Source organism: Penicillium arizonense (genome assembly GCF_001773325.1).
Source record: "Penicillium arizonense strain CBS 141311 chromosome Unknown PENARI_contig006, whole genome shotgun sequence".
Taxonomy (NCBI): Eukaryota; Fungi; Ascomycota; class Eurotiomycetes; order Eurotiales; family Aspergillaceae; genus Penicillium; species Penicillium arizonense.
In genome coordinates, this window is record NW_019173283.1 from 1,046,149 (window position 1) to 1,064,326 (window position 18,178).

General features: G+C 52.7%; 7 protein-coding genes across 7 annotated transcripts; 3 read left to right on the top strand and 4 right to left on the bottom strand.

Annotated features, from left to right (window-relative positions):
* Positions 1-625: 625 nt before the first annotated feature.
* On the bottom strand, positions 626-2,417 carry ste7 (MAP kinase kinase Ste7; the record flags this gene model as incomplete). The annotated part of the gene is made up of 4 exons (XM_022630322.1): positions 626-1,270; positions 1,321-1,858; positions 1,906-2,063; positions 2,130-2,417. The coding sequence occupies 4 exons, from the start codon at positions 2,415-2,417 to the stop codon at positions 626-628; spliced, it is 1,629 nt and encodes a 542-aa protein (XP_022489931.1).
* A 771-nt stretch (positions 2,418-3,188) lies between these two features.
* Positions 3,189-7,588, top strand: spt6 (chromatin-remodeling histone chaperone SPT6; the record flags this gene model as incomplete). The annotated part of the gene is made up of 4 exons (XM_022630160.1): positions 3,189-3,362; positions 3,417-3,584; positions 3,638-7,289; positions 7,338-7,588. The coding sequence occupies 4 exons, from the start codon at positions 3,189-3,191 to the stop codon at positions 7,586-7,588; spliced, it is 4,245 nt and encodes a 1,414-aa protein (XP_022490003.1).
* Positions 7,589-8,097: 509 nt separating this feature from the next.
* Positions 8,098-11,009, top strand: PENARI_c006G08495 (oxysterol-binding protein related protein OSH3; the record flags this gene model as incomplete). Its single annotated transcript, XM_022630492.1, has 2 exons — positions 8,098-8,133; positions 8,181-11,009. The coding sequence occupies 2 exons, from the start codon at positions 8,098-8,100 to the stop codon at positions 11,007-11,009; spliced, it is 2,865 nt and encodes a 954-aa protein (XP_022489726.1).
* Positions 11,010-11,554: 545 nt separating this feature from the next.
* On the bottom strand, positions 11,555-13,151 carry PENARI_c006G06191 (IFRD domain-containing protein; the record flags this gene model as incomplete). The annotated part of the gene is made up of 2 exons (XM_022630384.1): positions 11,555-12,803; positions 12,961-13,151. The coding sequence occupies 2 exons, from the start codon at positions 13,149-13,151 to the stop codon at positions 11,555-11,557; spliced, it is 1,440 nt and encodes a 479-aa protein (XP_022489814.1).
* Positions 13,152-13,696: 545 nt separating this feature from the next.
* On the bottom strand, positions 13,697-14,953 carry PENARI_c006G02930 (exosome non-catalytic core subunit RRP4; the record flags this gene model as incomplete). The annotated part of the gene is made up of 2 exons (XM_022630229.1): positions 13,697-14,660; positions 14,745-14,953. 2 exons carry the CDS (start codon positions 14,951-14,953, stop codon positions 13,697-13,699), a joined length of 1,173 nt encoding a protein of 390 aa, XP_022489556.1.
* A 259-nt stretch (positions 14,954-15,212) lies between these two features.
* PENARI_c006G08913 (uncharacterized protein) lies at positions 15,213-16,300 on the bottom strand (the record flags this gene model as incomplete). Its single annotated transcript, XM_022630509.1, has 3 exons — positions 15,213-15,996; positions 16,046-16,162; positions 16,218-16,300. 3 exons carry the CDS (start codon positions 16,298-16,300, stop codon positions 15,213-15,215), a joined length of 984 nt encoding a protein of 327 aa, XP_022489937.1.
* Positions 16,301-16,501: 201 nt separating this feature from the next.
* Positions 16,502-17,605, top strand: PENARI_c006G02852 (putative RNA binding protein Rnp24; the record flags this gene model as incomplete). Its single annotated transcript, XM_022630225.1, has 1 exon — positions 16,502-17,605. The coding sequence occupies one exon, from the start codon at positions 16,502-16,504 to the stop codon at positions 17,603-17,605; it is 1,104 nt and encodes a 367-aa protein (XP_022489508.1).
* Positions 17,606-18,178: the final 573 nt, after the last annotated feature.

The window sequence follows — 18,178 nt, forward strand, 5'->3', positions numbered from 1 at the left end:
ACCCAACTGTATGAATAACTTGACTACCACGTAAAATCTCCTGAAACATAGCTAGGCTGGAAAAGAAAAATGAAAATGAAATTGCAATTATGTACGCCGAGTAATGCAGGAAGATATATCCCAGCAAACATGAAAGAGATCGAGTTCAGAATGAACAGAAACAGAGAAGAAGAAAAGGGAAAAAGAGGGGGTGTCGTTGCCAAATCAAACATTCGAATCAGACAGGTAGAGAATCATTGAGAAGAGAAAAGGAAAGAAGTAGAAGAAAAAAATCCAACAAAAGTACCGACATTGGCAGAACGAGGGATATCCACAGGTAGATGGGAATGCGAGTTGATATTGATGAAGGGCCAGACAAAAAGGAGGGAGAGAAATAGAAAGAAAAGGAAAATGCTATGGGGGCGTAGTGTGTCTTGTGTCTTCATTATCTTTTTTGTTTTGATTCATCTCAAGAAAGCGCCGAAAACACAGACAGAAGGGAAAACGAGAGAATCAGCTAGGAAAGTCCATGGCCGATGAAATAACGAGCAAACCACGCAAGATCCGGTTCAAGTTCAAAATATGCAGGTCCATCTCGAGAGATAGATAGGGATAAACGAGAAAATATCATATCCCAGTACATGGCTTAGTGATATGCATCGCGTCCTGGCTGAGTGCGCCGAGTCCCACCGGCCGAGACTGGTGGGGCAGGAGGCGCACCGTTTGGAGGAGCAGGACGCATAGGCAGTGTGGCCGAGTGCAAGTTAGTGCGGGAGTTAGAGGAGGAAGTGTTCGAGCTGGCAGAGCGAGGGCTCATGAACGGGCGAGATGGGGCATCGATAGCAGACACCGGGTCTCCTAGATGCTGACGCATTGCGTGGCGGCCAGAACGGATGTCGTTGTCGTCACTTGTTTCCAGCGAGAGGTGCTCCAGGGATGGGGGTTGAGGAGACCGCGAGGAGACGTAGTGGCTAGTCTGGGACTGAGGGTAGTAGCGGTGGTTGGCGGAGGGGTCGTTCAGAGGGAGGTCGCTTGATACTGGGTTCGATGGGAAAGGAGACTGCTGGGGTGTGCGAGATGGCTTGCTGATGGGTGGGGGTTTGGCACCCGTTGCTGATGTGGGCGCTGGGGACGAGGTCGAGTTGGAGGTTGGGGTCGACACCTCACGGAGTGATTTTGGTGCAGGAGGTCCCAGGTAGGATTTCCGGTCGTGACGCTTCATCATGCTCATTGCCCATTCTTCGAGGTTGACGGGCGTGCGCTTGGCAGCTTGTAGGAATGCGTCCTTGTCCTATGAGCGGTCAGTTTATGGTTCAAAATGAGCGCCTCAAATACACATACATATAGTTCTCGCGGGGTTGGTCGCTCCTCGGACTTCTTCAAGAGACACTTGCCGACAAAGTCGTGCAGAATGGGCGGGAAGGCATCACTCTTGGGCAGCTTTGGCGCTGTCTCGTGAACGATCTGCTGAAGGAGATCCAGAATACCCATTGGGCCGGCACTGGCACGGTTGCCGGCGGCAGAGTCAGAGTGGTCGAATGGGAATTTGCCAACGGCCAATTCCATGACTGTCAAACCCACACTCCAGACATCTGAACGGACCGTGTAGGCTCCTCCCTGAATTCGCTCAGGGGCCATATATGTAGATGTGCCGACAAAGGTATCGGCAATAGAGTTGACTGTCTCTGTGGCGACACCGAAATCGCAAAGCTTGATATTACCGCGGGAGTTGACCAGAATGTTGGAGGGCTTGATATCGCGGTGCATGATGCGGTGGACTTCATATAAGTAAACCAGACCAGCCAGCACAGACTCGGTAATCTTTCCTAGTACATCAACGCGGACAGGGCCGAAGTCTTTGGAAACGCGGTCGAGGGAACTGTGCCTGTCAGCCATATTCACATCCATCCCACGCGGTCGACCTACCCGCAATCCATATATTCCATACACAACACAATATCTCTCGCCTCATTTTGGAATGCACCATAGAAAGTCACAATATTGGGGCAGTTGCAGTCGTGCCCCACGCGCAGTTCTCGTAGAATTTGTTTCCGCACGTTCTCTTTGGCGTCGACACGGATAATCTAATGCGAGGGATTGCGAAATCAGCATACGGGGTGACCAAGTCGACACAAACAGGGAATCTGTACCTTTCGAGCCATCACCACCTTGGTGGATGCGTGCATCACCTTGGAAACAGTTCCTCCATTTCCAGCGCCGAGCTCCTTCAATGTGACCAGGTCCTCGCTGCGAAGATCGAGGCGAAACTCGAGACCGATTTCTAGCGTATCTGTGCGGTTGGCCTCGGTGTTCCCGATGGCGCCAGGGACCTGCGCATCACCATCGGAGGGATTGGAGGTGACTTTAGGGGCTGCATTGAGAGCAAGACCCTTGACGTTCTTGCGTTTCAACGTCCGGGCCTGGAAGGCGTCCGCCATGGCGCTTTTGTTGGAGGTGCACAATTCAAGGAGGCTAAAGAGAGAAGAATATCAAGGAAAGAGAGCAAGTCACAACCCCAAGCCGATGGGATGTCAGAGGAAGCTAACAGCGGGGAAGCCGATATCACCTATGTTCTTGGCGCTGATTGGGTCTGGCGGGCGCGTAGAAACCAACTACAGTAGCATTCGGCGCCAAATATCAAGTTTGATCAAGGTCAAGTTGAGTTGCAGAATACTCAGGGGAAGAGAAAAACTAGAATGTCTTTTTGAATCGGAACTACTGAGGCCACTATGAAACAACAGGTGTTCGGGGTGGGATCCACTAGTTTTGGGCGCAAGTTTTGGGTTGAAGATTTACGAGAATCACACGGTATGATGAATGAGAGGATGAGAGAGAGAGAGACAGAAATGTGGCTAAGAATAACAAAGAAAAGGAGGTGAGTTGAGCAAGTTGAGCAAGTTAAGCAGGTTGAGGCGTCAAACAAAGATGGCACGTGATACACTAGCCACGGAAACTGCCTATAGAGGACTAGTGTGGTCAGCCACACCGCCAGCCAATCACTGTGACCTGCGTCCTCCCTCGCCGATGGCCGCGATTCTTCCTCTGGCAACTGCTGCTTCACTCGCTTTCCCCTCTTCCATCTCAACCACCTCATCGAGCTCGGCACTACCGGGTGTCGCATTAGCGCTATTGCACTGTGAATCTTTCACCCGCCGCGTGCTCAATCGGTTCTTGGTCCCTAGGAATAGGGATCGTCACCTTCGGGCAAGATGAGCCTTCGCGATTTGATCGAGGGTGAGGCCCTCATGGACGATGACGAGAATGAGGAGGTCCCCGACGACTATGATGGGCAGGTCCGTGAGGGTGCCGGTACCTCCAATCACTACAATGATTCGAGCGAAGAGGACGACGAAGAAGAAGACGACGAGGAGGCTGCTCGCGCGGTGAGTTTTGCCTAGACTTGAAGCTTGATCTGCTTACTGATACTGGCCGAATAGGTTCGTGAAGGTTTCATTGTCGACGAAGATGAGGAAATGGAGGAACGGCGCGCTCGCAGACAACATAAGAAACGTTCCCGTCCCCGTGAGGAAGAGCATCTGGATGATGAGGATCTAGAACTCATCGGTGAACATGTCCCTGGCCTTCAACGGGGTCCGGTCCCAGAGGTATGTGGGCGATATAATTTGTGGTCGCAACTGCTAACCCTGACCCGTTACAGTCCAAATTCAAGCGTCTGAAGCGCGGCAAGGATCGTGATAGTCACCAACCGTCCCAAGGCGTCGACGATATTTTCAACTCCGACGAAGAAGAGGAAGCACAACAGTATGCTCGCCCCGGTCAGCGCCGCGGTCTGCGCGACGAGATGGACGATTTCATCGAGGAGGACACATTTTCCGACGATGAAGCCCAACGGGAACGGGACGACCTGGAAGTTGCGCCTGCGTCTCGAGCCAACAAGACTGGCCTTCTGCCGACTGATATCTCTGGCCTGGACGAGAACGCGCTTGAGGACATGCGCGCTGCGTTTGGTGACGGCACTGAGTATGACTTTGCACTGCAAATGGAAGAGCAGGAGGACGAAGAAAAGGAAACCGAGGAACGTCATCTGGACCTGAAGGATGTCTTCGAACCCTCCGAACTCGCAGAACGCATGTTGACAGAGGACGACAACCAAATCCGTCTCCTCGATGAACCCGAACGCCACCAGGTCGCCCGCAAACCATACAGACATGTGACATTGACCGAGGATCAATTCCGGGAGGAAGCCGTCTGGATTTCTAACATGATGTTGCTCAAGAAGCGCATGGAGCCAGAACTGAAGGAGCCTTTCCAGCGCTCCGTCGCCAAGATGCTGGAGTTCTTGATCACAGATGATTGGGAAGTGCCATTCATTTTCCAGCACCGCAAGGATTATATGATCCACGCCGTCAAGGAGCTAGCTCATGGTGCCGATCCCGCCGATGAGTCCGCTCAATACAGCATCCGTGCTGAAAAGCTTCTCAACATGACCGATCTATGGGATATCTTCGACCACGACCTTAAATTCCGCGCTTTGGTTGACAAGCGTAGCACAATTCAAAAATCCTACCATAGTCTGCAGAGTCTGTTCAGCGTGAATGACTCGAATGTGGAGGATCTACTGGCTGCAGCCGGTACCATGGAGGAGCTTCAAGATGTGCAGGACTATATTCATTTCCAATATTCTTCACAGCTTCGCGACCTGACACAAGTGAATGGCGAGGCCAATGGAGAAACACAGCGCCGGAAAGCCACCGGGAAATCCTTCTTTGAGCGAGTCCGCAATGGTAAGGCTTATGGTCTGGTGCAGGCCTTCGGTATTACGGCCGATGCATTTGCTCAGAATGCATCCAAGGAAGGGCGCCGGCAGTACACCGAAGATCCCAGTGAACACCCTGAGGAGTTGGCCGATCAATTTGTCGACAATGACTTCTCCAGCAGCTCTCACGTCCTCAAGGCCGCTAAATCCATGTTTGCTGAAGAACTGGTCCTCAGCCCCAAGATGCGCAAGGTCATCCGCCAAGCATACTATATGAATGGCGTGGTTGATTGTTTCCGCACAGAAAAGGGTCTGCGCCGCATCGATGAGCAGCACCCCTATGCGGAATTCAAATACCTGCGTAACCAGCAGCTCAGTGACATTGCCCGTCGCCCAGAGATGTTCTTGCGCATGCTCAAGGCCGAGGAAGAAGGCCTTGTGGATGTCAAGGTGCGATTCGAAAACTTTGACCAATTCCGTTCACGCCTGTACGCCGACATCGAGTCGGACAACTACAGTGAGCTTGCCGATGCGTGGAACCGTGTTCGCCGCGATGCACTGGACTTGGCTCTCGGCAAACTGGAGAAATTGATTAACCGCAGCGTCAAAGAACATATTCGACAGGAATGTGAGAACCATGTCGCCAGGGAATGTCGCGAGGCTTTCTCCCAACGACTGGATCAAGCTCCTTACAAGCCCAAGGGCATGGTGCTAGGCACAGTGCCCCGTGTTCTCACCCTGTCTACTGGATCTGGACAGGTTGGACGGGACCCTATTCATTGGGCCTATACAGAAGAAGATGGCCGCGTGCTAGAGAATGGCAAGTTTGTTGACCTCTCAGTAGGCGACCAGAGCCGTGGCATTGCAGACGGTGACAGTGTGTCCGCCTTTGTGGAACTGATTGATCGCCGCCGACCGGATGTCATTGGTGTTTCAGGCATGACGCCAGATACTCGCCGTCTTTACAAGCTATTGTCCGAGCTTGTCGAACTCAAAGACATGCGCGGCGCTACCTACACAGATGACCGTGACGAAGAGGTCAGCGACCCATTGGAAGTAGTTATCGTTAATGACGAGGTTGCTCGATTGTACCACAACAGCCCTCGCGCCAGAAGCGATAACCCAGGCTTTGGACCTCTGACCCATTACTGTGTGGCTCTTGGCCGTTACCTCCAGAGCCCACTCAAGGAATATGCTTCTCTGGGTCGTGATATTGTCTCCATTCAATTTAAACCAGGCCAGCAGCTCGTGTCTCAAGATTTAGTCCTCAAGCAGCTCGAGACTGCTCTGGTGGATATGGTAAATCTGGTTGGTGTTGATCTCAACGAAGCAGTGGCCGACACCGCGACAGCCAACCTTCTGCCATATGTTTGCGGTCTCGGCCCTCGAAAGGCTGCCCACTTGCTCAAGATCGTCAACATGAACGGTGGCGTCGTTAACAACCGCGTGGAATTGCTTGGTGTCAATGCGCAATACCCGGCTATGGGAGTCAAGGTATGGAACAACTGCGCCAGTTTTGTTTATATCGACTTTGAGAACGCCGACCCCGATGCCGACCCGCTGGACAACACTCGTGTGCATCCTGAAGACTACGATATTGCCCGCAAGATGGCCGCTGATGCCCTTGAGTTGGATGAGGAAGATATCAAGGCCGAGACTGATGAGAACGGCACTGGCGCTATTATGCGGAAATTGTTCCGGGAAGAAGCACAGGATCGTGTCAACGATCTGATCTTGGAGGAGTACGCCGAGCAGCTCGAGAGAAACCTGAACCAGCGCAAGCGTGCAACTCTTGAGACAATTCGAGCCGAGTTGCAACAGCCATACGAAGAATTGCGTAAGCAGTTTGTCTTCCTCAGCACTGATGACATCTTTACAATGCTCACTGGCGAGACACCTGACTCGCTCACCACTGGCATGGTTGTCCCAATTTCCATCAAGCGTGTCTTTGATGATCATATCGAGGCTAAGCTGGACTGCGGAGTTGATGTCCTTGTCGCCGAGACAGAACTTGGTGTTCCCTACCCTATCTCTGTGCGTAATGTATACTCCATTCACCAGACTGTTTCAGCAAAGATTCTTTTCTTGAACCGCAAGACTTTCTCCTGCAACGCATCTTTGCGCGAGGACCAGGTCAGCCATCCAGCTCGCCGAAACCAGGAGCACGGCTTCGACGACTGGGATGAACAGCAAGAACGCAATGACAAACAGTCACTACAAGAAAAGACGGAGCGTGGCAGCCAGGCCATGCGTGTCATCAAGCACCCGCTCTTCCGCCCTTTCAACGCTACCCAGGCCGAGGAGTTCTTGGGCGCTCAGAGCCTTGGCGACGTTGTGATCCGCCCGTCCTCCCGGGGTCATGACCATCTTGCAGTCACCTGGAAGGTGGCATCAGGTGTATACCAGCACATTGACGTTCTTGAGCTAGACAAGGAGAATGAGTTCTCCGTTGGCCGTGTCCTCAAGGTCGGCGGTCGGTACAGTTACAGCGATCTCGACGAACTGATTGTCAACCATGTCAAAGCGATGGCCAAGAAGGTGGATGAGATGGTGCACCATGAGAAATACCAGCCAGGCAGTAAGACCGAGACGGGTATGTTTTCTGTTTTCACTCCTTTCGTTTCTTTACTAACATTTGCAGACCAATGGCTCGAGACCTATACCAAGGCCAACCCCCGCCGCTCGGCATATGCCTTCTGCATCAACGCCAAGTATCCCGGCTACTTTTTCCTCTGTTTCAAGGCAGGCGAACACGCTCGACTTCAGAACTGGCCGGTGAAGGTGATTCCGCAAGGCTACGAACTACAGAAGAACCCTTACCCTGACATGCATGCTCTGTGCAACGGCTTCAAGCTGATGTTCCAGAACATGAGCAAGGGTGGCCGGAGATGAGCTTTTTCTTTCGCCTGTACAGTGTACTATTGTATTTTCTCGCCAACTTTGAAATCTTCCAGGCCAAAAATAGGGGTCCCCCACCTCAGAACTGGGCATTGCATGGAATTTCTTTTTAATTTGATACACCTATGGGTTGGGGGGCATTGGGCGTGCATGTAACCATTATTTCCTCAATGAACAGCATTGACTTTCATGATTTTCATGAAGTACTTGAGTGTAGAATACCCCAGACTGTGGCGTAAGGACACGAGGATCTACTTCCGAGCCATGTGAACCGCGAGTGTGCAGCCTCGGTTTCAACATGTTCCAAGTTCTTCCCCTGATCTCAGATCTCAGATATCATCAGTGAGCTCTCCGGGTCTTTCATAGAAACTTCTTCAATTGCTCCTCGACCGTGTGGCTGTGAACTAACTGGCTCGGCATCGAAGCCACCTTCAGCCGCACCGCCGGACCGCGACGGGTCTACACATTGCTGAGGCTCATTCAACCCCTCTATCTGCGCAACCATGGCGGCCATGGAGGAGCTGGAAATCCACAGCAAGGTATGTGCTATGAATACATGATCTGCTTCTTGCTAATCTCATAACAGTCTTATTTTGTCCGCTGGATCAATGTCAACGCCAACCACACCATCTCGTGGAGCATCCAGCCGCACAAGAAGTCCGTCAACTTCGGCATCTTCAAGCACCCTGGCCAGACATCAGCACTGAGCTCTGCTCTCCCTTCCTCCGATTCCCAGAGCACCGATTCGACCGAGAACCTCCCCGCAACAGTCGCGAATTCCGGCCGCAACCAACAATCCGCTGTTATCGACAAGCTGACGGGCATTGGTCTTAAACAGATCAAATGGACCGGCAAATGCGAAGCGGACAAGATCACCCAGGGAACATACGATGTGCCAAACAACGAGGGCGGCAATTACGCGCTCGTCTTTGACAATACCTTCTCTAAACAAATCTCCAAGACCCTGACACTTGTCCTCCTCACCTACCCAACCGGCCTTCCACCACAGAGTTCTGTATTGAATACAATCCCACGCTCTCAGATCGGTGCATCGACCGACTCGCTGCCCCAGCCCAAGACCCGCCGCCGGGGAAACAGTCGCGCCACGCTCAACGGGCAGCAAGATGTATCCAACGCAAATATCCACACGGGACTGCTGCAGAAGCGGCGGCGAAAGCGTCACCAGGGCTGGGCACGCCGGTTCTTTTCTTTGGACTTTACTTCATGCACCCTGTCATACTATCATGACCGCAACTCAGCCGCTCTGCGAGGCGCGATCCCGCTCTCGCTAGCGGCCGTCGCGACCAACGAGAAATCGCGTGAGATCTCGATCGATTCTGGTACTGAGATCTGGCATCTCCGTGCCAGTGATGACCAAGACTTTATCGCGTGGAAGCGTGCTTTGGAGAGAGCTTCCTCTAAGGATGCTCAGAAGGATAGCAATGCCAGTCTGGCCGCTCCCCCAGAGTTGCGCCTGCATGCACCATCGCATCCCTCACCAGCAGAGGAAAGCGAGTGGACCCGCGTTGAGAGACTGGTGAGCCAGATTTCTGGATCGCGGGATGCCGTGCGTCGCCTGGCTAAAGATACGGACCCTAAATACATGACTCCGCCGATGCCGACTAGTATTGATCGGCCTAAGTCTCGTGGCCGGTCGCCCAGTCCTCAGCCGAGCTCTCACGATGCCACTCCTGGTGAGGGGCCTAGACGGCCGTTTTGGAAGCGCAAGACAAGTGGACAGTCGCATGCTAGTGGCAAGCGTCCAAATGCCGAGACTTCGAACTCCAGTTCTTCGCAGCTCGTGGTGCCTCCTACAGATGGAAAGGGAAAGCCTGCTAGTATTCATAGTCATACAGATCAGATGGATGAGATCCATGACCATCTGATGGCTGTATTGCACGACCTTGATACTGCTGTTTCCGAATTTTCTACGTTGATTGCTGAGAGCAAGGAGAGACGGCACCTGCGTCGGCAATCTATCATTCCGCGGCGGAGTATGGAGTCGGATATCTCGCAAGAGTTCTTCGATGCAACCGACGGAGGTGGTGACAGGTCTCCCCTCTTGACCATTCAAGACAGTGACGACGAAGGCCCCGAGGAGGACCGAGCTGCCTCTCCTGCCGGGGAAGTCGAAGACGACGCCCCCTCCGACAGCGATGGCGAATCCGACACTCGACAGGAGAGTGGCAGTGTATCAGGTCTATTCCCAACCAAGCCCAAATCCCTGATCCCGCTCCCTCTGGACTCCGTAAAGCGTCGCGCGAACATCCTCGCTCCAACCGTCATGCCTCCAAGCTTGATCGGCTTCCTGCGCAAGAACGTCGGCAAGGACCTGTCCACCATCTCCATGCCTGTCTCCGCAAACGAGCCCTTGTCCCTCCTGCAACGCGCAGCAGAGATCCTCGAATACTCCTCTCTGCTCGACCAAGCAAACCAGTCAACAGACGCAACCGAACGCCTAATGTACGTAACCGCCTTCGCCATCTCCTCCCTCTCAAGCAACCGCGTCCGCGAACGCTCAATCCGCAAACCCTTCAACCCAATGCTAGGCGAGACATACGAGCTCGTCCGCGAAGATCGCGGCTTCCGCTTCCTAGCGGAGAAAGTCTCGCACCGCCCCGTCCAACTGGCCTACCAAGCGGACAGCAAGGAATGGTCCCTCAGCCAGTCCCCTATGCCCAGCCAGAAGTTCTGGGGCAAGTCCGCCGAAATCACTACAGAAGGCCGCGTCCGCATCACCCTCCACGCCACAGGCGAACACTACAGCTGGACCCCCGCAACCTCCTTCCTGCGCAATATCATCGCAGGCGAGAAATACGTCGAGCCAGTCGGCGAATTAGCAGTCACAAACGAATCCTCCGGCAACCGCACTGTCTCAACCTTCAAAGCCGGCGGCATGTTCTCCGGCCGCAGCGAGGAAGTTTCCACTCGCGCCGTCGACAGCAATAACAAACCCCTCCCGCTCGGTCTGTCGGGTGCATGGCCTTCATCGCTGACCCTCACCCGTGACGGAAACCCAACAGGCAAGACAGTCTGGACAGCCGGGTCCCTCGTCCCATCCGCGCCAAAACACTACGGTTTAACGTCCTTCGCGGCTTCGCTGAATGAGATCACTTCTATTGAAGAGGGTCATCTCCCCGCCACGGACTCCCGTCTCCGCCCTGATCAGCGGGCTTTGGAGGATGGGGATCTGGACCGTGCGGAGGAAGTCAAGGTGCAGCTTGAAGAGGGTCAGCGCGCGCGTAGACGTGAGATGGAGGATGCGGGCGAGGCTTGGGTTCCGCGCTGGTTTACGCGGATTGGTGGGGATTCGGATGGTGAGGTTGTTTGGAGGTTGAAGGGGGGTAAGGATGGGTATTGGGAGGAGAGGGCTAGGGGGAGTTGGTCGAATGTTGTGCCTGTTTTTGAAGGGTAGAGTTGGGGTTTGGTGGGTTGAGGATGTTGATGTTTATGTTGATGATGAGAGAGTTATGGTCATGCTTGATGAATGTCTTTGTCTTTTGGTCCTACTTTTTGCGTGCATGGTGAGAATTGTCCCTCTTCGCTCTGTGGGCGGGAGATTTGGATCGGGCAGGACCTTCTTCGCTCTATAGAGATAAATCGTGACTACTTTCCGGTACCTTTTGGTATACTACTTATGGTTGTGGTGGTCTTGTAGTGAAAAGGGCAGATCGAGTAACTTATCATTGAGGTATGCACAAAGTTCAAGCGTTGAGTCGTCAAGAAGACCAAGTCAAGTCAAATCAAGCCATGCTTGGAATAAGAATGCAACAGTACGTGAGTAGCAGAAACATATAAACAGGGGGAAAAGAATGGGAAAGAAAGAGAAACTAGAAGGAGCCGTGACACGTAAGGCCATGCAGCCGAATTCAATCGCAGAAATACTGTGTGTGCAAGGTAAGAATACTCCACCCGTACCACATCCATAAGCATTGTCGTATCGTATCCAGTTATCCCATTTTATTCTTCATCGTCATCCGAATGCTGGGCAGTCCAGCGACGCGAGTTACGCATCTTAGCCGCCTTCCGCGCACCCTGGCGATCATTCGTCCCAGATCCCTGCTCTGGCATGCGCATCATAACAGGGAGACTGTTGAGAACGGCTCGGTTACCCTGGAAGTAGTGCTCAGCAAAGCCACCCTGGAGAACGCGGCGCAGAGACGTCAAACGGATCCATTTCCACCAGCGGTCGATGCTCATGATGCCATGGCGGCCGATCTTGACGGTGAGAGTGCTGCCGTAGTGGCGGTTGGTATCTTGGTCGATGGCTGTGTTGTAGCGGGGACCGCGGCGTGGGTTCTCCACGGTGGTTAAGATAGACGCGAAATTGCTGTGCAGGGATTTCTTGTCGCGCTTGCTGATGCGCTTGTGGTGGATTGTGGCCAGATTTTTAAGTTGGCTTTCCAGCTCAGGGGTGTTGTGGTAGGCGTTGTAGCGCTTCACCAGCTTGGGGCCAGGGGTGTTGTCCACCTTCTGTTCGTCGATTTCTTCTGAGTTGTCGCTTTCCTCATCGTCGTCATCCTCTTGAGGGGTATAACTCTTCTCGTAGAGGAGGGCGATGTTCTCGCCGGCTGCGATCTGGACATTGGAGTCGGCGCTGTCTAGCTGGTCCATGAAGATCTGAACGGCCTCTTCGCTCTCGCTCTCATAGTCATCGATCTCAGTTGCGAGGAATCCCCATTGCTGGATTGCAGCAGTCACCACGGTGGGGTCGTCGGTAGCTTCGACAGATTGACCATCAGAGGCGATGATGTCCAGGAGGAAGGTCATCTGTTCGAGAATGCCACCTTCACCGGCACCCCCGAAAATGGTGCATGCGCCCAGGCAGTGAATAGCAGCTGTTTTGACAACGGCAGAGGTGGCATCGCGGACGGTGCGAGTGAGCAAAGGCTCGGCATTTTCAAAGATGGTGTTGTCAAAGGCCGAGAGAGCGAGCAGTTCAATCGCACGTAGTGCAAGGGTCGCTTCACGGGTACTGACTTCGGTGCGGACGCTGCGAGCAAATGCAGCCAGAAGATCGGGAACAGCGCCATTAAGTTCCTCCACGGTGTAGTGGTACTTGGTTAGACGGTTGAATGCCTGCAAGGCCTCCTCGCGGCCTTGAACACTGCTGCGCTTCCGGTCGAGGATTTCTTGAATGCGATCGCTGAGCTCTTGCTCCCAGTCGGGGTTGTCTGTCTCGGGGTTCTCATCGTCGAGGGAACCGATGCTGTTCCATACTTGGTTAGTGCCGTTGCTTGCAAAAATTCCCGACATCATTGGTAGTGACATCATCCCGCCACGGGAGTGGGGGCATGTGAATATAGCTTGGAATGCACACAAAAAAAAGTGCGCGGGGAGAGGGAAAGGGAGGGCAGGGGGCGTACCTCATAGCAGTGTCGTCAGATGTAAATCCAGAGTCTTCTTCGTCCGAGGGTTGTCTGCTGGCATTTCGAGAACCCTGGCGCGAGGTCTGCTTGGAGCTGGCACGAGAACCGTTGCGGGACGCTTCACGGGAGGCCGCTTTGCGCGAGACAGTCTTGCCGCTCTCAAAGATTTGGCGACGAAGGTCAGGCATTTTGGAGTGAGAAGTGTCGGAAATTAGGTGTTTGAAAGAAAGTCCTCGCGCAGCCGAGGTGTAGATGTGAAGTCGTAGTAATCGATAAGCCGATAAGAAAACGATGTGTTAACCTATAGGAACCGGGCAATAATCAAGTGAGAATGATATGAGTAAAGTACTGGGCATGATCTCAAGCAGGGTCGAGTATGAAGAAGAGAAGAGAAAGGGAAAGGGAGAAAGTCAAACGGACTCCCCTTCCTATGGAGCCCGTGACCGAGTATGTAATCGACTATGAGTCCTGGAGAACTTTTTATAGATTCCACCAATGGACGTGAGATACTATTTCTGTTGCTATTCAGAGATTTTCCTTTGTTCTTATTAAATAGAATCGAGATCCCACTTTGCCTGCCTAATCATTTTATAAAATGCAGCCATGTGGTTGGTCGATTGGATGATCGTGGGCCATTGATATCATATGGAGAAGACCAGAGAAGGTCCCCGTACATTGTGGACAATTGCCTATTGTTCCCTTTTTGATTGTTTGGGTATCATTATCATACATTCTATTGTTGTGAAACCACCAGCTCGATGATTCGTCGGGCCTTGACACCCTCGAGATACTCGCGACCTTCTTGGCGCCACTCATCCTCCTCATCCTCATCATCCCCAACCTCCAGATCCACCTGCTGACTAGCTTCGTAGGCACTTTTGACAGTGTCTTCGTCCACACGAACACTGTTCTGTACCAAAACCCGAATGCACTGTGTTAACCGCGCAATCTCGCGGCGGGTCTGTGGTGGGATATCGTCGTTCTGGCTAGAGTAGATCGAGCTCGAGACCATCTCCTCCATGCGAGTGATCGTGACACTATCTGTGGTCGAAGATGTAGCATCCGTACCTTCAACATGCTTGTAGATGTAAATGTAACCGTTCACGCCAAGGATGATGTCCACTTCGCCGCCACCGTTGGAACAGGTGATGGTGAACATCTGTCGCCGTGACCGCACCACACCACCAGTAGCAGAGCCTCCAGGTGCACTAAGGGCGCTACCTGCGGCAGGCCCAGCTCCATGACCACCCTTCACACTGGAGCTGGATGCTCCACTGCCTCCGGTTCCTGTCACAGCAAGGAAAACACCATTGCGCAGCTTTCCGTACTTCACAGATCTGGTATGTAGTGACGCTGAGCCATCCTGGTGCACGCTCTGCACCTCGGCCATCACAAGGTCGCCCTCGCTGAAGAATGTGCGGATCTGAAGTTCATCGGCGGTCGTTCGTCGGCGCAGAATTCCACCGGGCAAGTTAATCGCGGAAAGAGGGAGTTGAGCGAGTAGTGGCGCGGCGATATCGACCTTCCACCGCCGCGATTGCACTTCGACAATGCGACCAACGACCAAGTCTCCAATCTCGGGGGTGTAGCGGGCGCGCATGGGCTGTACGGATAGTAGCTTATTCGTTTTTTGAACTGTACCGGCAACAGTGGCGATGATGGATGTTGAGAGCGGGTTCATAAAGGTGCCGTGACCTCTGCGGGTTGTTAGTGTTGCTCGCCGAAAAAGAGTGAAAATTGAGCCTCGCAGGTCGCAAAGCCTTTTTCAATTCAATACGAACCTCATCCATTGCGGATCATCTGTGACAACTTCTCCTGGTGTGACAATTCCTGTGCCGATTTTCGAGTACCCTTGTAGACGGGATCGCTTGTGAGGCAGAGAGACGCCGCCCATTTCAACGTCTTCATCTGAGTCCACTGACATGGAGTCGTCCGAGTCAGCGTAGGGACCTACGTCCTCTACCACGGGAGGCAGAATGGTAATTGGCATTGCGAATTATTTGGTTGATTCTGTATCTGAGAAATGTGAGTGGAGTGTCGGAGACAAAGCTCTGAGAAGGAAAGGTCACATGACTGTTCCACATTACATCTACGGAGCTTTACAGTGAAAAGGTGAACTGTGAATTTGTTTCTTTGACATATAACCGGTATGCCTCAATATTGCAATGCAACTGATCTTTACCAAGCCAGTTAAATTAAGCCCAACGCCCATAGAAATACACATAAATCCCATAGAGCAATACCAACTCTCAGGATTTCTTGACAGCCTTGTTGGGAGTCGAAGTGGGCTCATCCTTCTTCTTTTTGGACCGGCTGCTGCCACCTTTTGGTCTGTATCCCGTGTCCTCGTCACGCTTGCGCTTGTTCTTGGGAGTAGGTGCATCCATCCCATCTTCATCATACATGTCCTCGTCTTTGCGTTGAGCTGGTGCTCGCTTGGAAGCGCGCTGGTTGGAAGGACGTGACGCAGATTTTTCCGAAGCGGCCTCGTTATCCTGCAGAGTCTGCGGTTGATTGCGTCGTAGCCAATTGTAGACCGACGCGGGATTTCGAATGGAGGCGTCGCGCTCGCGCTCTGCAAGTGTGGGACGATCCGGGATACGCGCGAGCTGCTGGGCGGCTGCCTCGTCTCCAAGCTTCGCATCCAGGGCAAGGTAGTACTCAGTCTCGTGATCGGGGGCAAAGTAACCGAGTTTGCGATCGGTGTCGTCGTTTCCAGCCTTTAGGACGTCTAGACTGGGGTGATGGGACTGAGACAAAGAGCTGTAGTGATTGGCGGGGGCAAAGGCTTTGTTCCGCTTGATGCTCTCTTCAACGCTACGGTAGGCATCCGCATTGATCCTGCCCTCGGCCAAAGCAGCCTTGGCTTCCTTCCACGCTGTCTTTGCCAGTGTTGCATCATTGACCAAAGGCGCGATTGCCTGCTCGGGGGTCGGTAGCAAGGGAGGGTCGTTTGGCATGCTCAAATCAAACCGCACGTCGGGTGGAATATGAAGGCTTTCATTGAACTCAAGGAGGACCTCTAGCAGTTGACTAGAATGGATGGTTAGCAACAGCTCATATAGGACTGCTAAGTACCTACTCGTTTTGTTCCTGAATCCGTTTAGACAGATCTTCAATGCGCAGCTCTTCCTTGATCAAGTTTTCATTCTCGCGAGTTCCTAGCTCAAATTTGACCTTGAGCTTGGCGTATTTTTTCCTGTAGAGACGAGTCAACTTCATCCCTGTGGGCTGATTTGCTTGGGATCACGTACTTGAAAGACCGAACCGATTGCTTGGCTGGGGTCGGAGCATCCTGTAAGGTGTCCATGGCGGGCCGCGCTCCGTTTGGCTCCATTGTGAAGAATAGACGGGATAAAGAGAGATGGGATGGTGAAGGGGATGTTCACCCTGCGAACGCCAAGACACGGAGTGCGGACTGCGTGGGAGGCGGGTCCGGACCGCCGTAAAAAATTAGATTATCGCCGATCGGATATCTTGCGCTCTCTTTTTTTGAAAATATTGTGTTTTTCTAGTGATTTTTTGCATTCATCCCACAATGTCCGAAGTCACTGATCCCAGTCTGAAGAAGCGCAAGCTGCAGGAAGGTCCTGAGCTTGAGATCGATGTGTCTGCGCCGGAGCCACCCTCAAAGAAGGCTTTGCGTAAAGCAAAGAAGGGTAAGGGTGATGCGACTGATGGTGAAGAATCCAAGGCTACCAAGTCTGAGCCCAAGTCCGAGAAAGAAAATGCCCAGGACAAGCGGTCTGAATACGGTGTTTGGATTGGAAACTTGTCGTTCAACGTGACCAAGGACGATCTTCGCCGATTCTTTACCAACGATACCTCCATCGAAGACGCTACGATTACTCGTATTCACCTCCCTAAGGGTCCCGAAAAGTTCGGCCGTTCTCAGAACAGGGGCTTTGCCTATGTCGACTTCTCCAGCAAAAAGGCTCTGCAGGAGGCAATTGGCCTCAGCGAGCAGCTCATGACCGGCCGCCGCGTACTCATCAAGGACGCAAAGAGCTACGAGGGTCGTCCTGCAAAGACTGAGAGCCAAGGAACCGGTGCCGAGGCCTCCAAGTCGGGCCACCCTCCATCGAAGCGACTGTTTGTCGGCAATCTCAGCTTCGATGTGACCAAGGAACTCCTCGAGGAAAACTTCGCTCGCTGTGGAACGGTCAACAACGTGCATATGGCGACTTTCCAGGATACAGGAAAATGCAAGGGATATGCCTGGGTGGAGTTTGAAGAGCTCGCTGCCGCGGAAGCAGCGGTGAGAGGATTCACGCTCATTAAGGAGGAGGACGAGGAGTCAGATTCATCTTCCGAGAGCGAAAGCGACTCGGCGTCTGAGAAGAAGGCGAAGAAGACAAGAAAACCTAGGATGCGCAGGGTGTGGGTCAATCAGCTCATGGGCCGCCGCATGAGAATGGAGTTCGCAGAGGATGCGTCAACGCGGTACAAGAAGCGCTTTGGAAAGGATGCGGAAAAGAAGGATGGACCTGCAATCACCGAAGTCGACGGCGAATCACGAGAGAAGCCCCGGCACAAGAAGAGACGTCCCTCTATCGACGAGTCTCGTTATTCCAAGGAGACTGTGCAAAAGCTCAGCGGTGCCATTGTCGCAGGCCAAGGTCAGAAGACTACATTCGACTAAATCTGATATTTTGTGGTGGATGATTTGCGATTTTTTCCCTCGATATATGACCATTTGAACCGGTCCCCCCACACGTTGTATACTCTTTTCTTACCGGATATCTAAAATTCTGATCCCTGTGGATGATCTGCTGTTTACAGCCTGCATTTTGTTGAGTTGGCATTAATATCACCTCTTTTACGGTGTGCCTTGTGACTCGATGGTAGGATGACCACTAAGCGCTTGTTCTTAAGATCTTATCGGGTGGTGGTACAAGTTGTAGATGCGCGAGATGCATGTATACTTCCGGACTAACATACCACAGCATCCAACCCGCATAGGAAGCAGTTTCGAGCCGAAGGGGGGGGAAAGACAAAACAAAACAAAAACAAGAGGTGAAGCACACAAAGTCCAGAATAGCAGGTCAGTATATAGTAGAGTCGAAGATATAGTTGGAACTAAAAAAATAAGGTAAACAAATTCTAGACCCGTTCATGGCAGAACCACCCTCACCGCCTGGGCTAGGCCCGATCAGGCCTGACGTCGTCTGTCGCGATGTCATGCCCTTCATTGACTCTCTGTGCTTCTCACTGT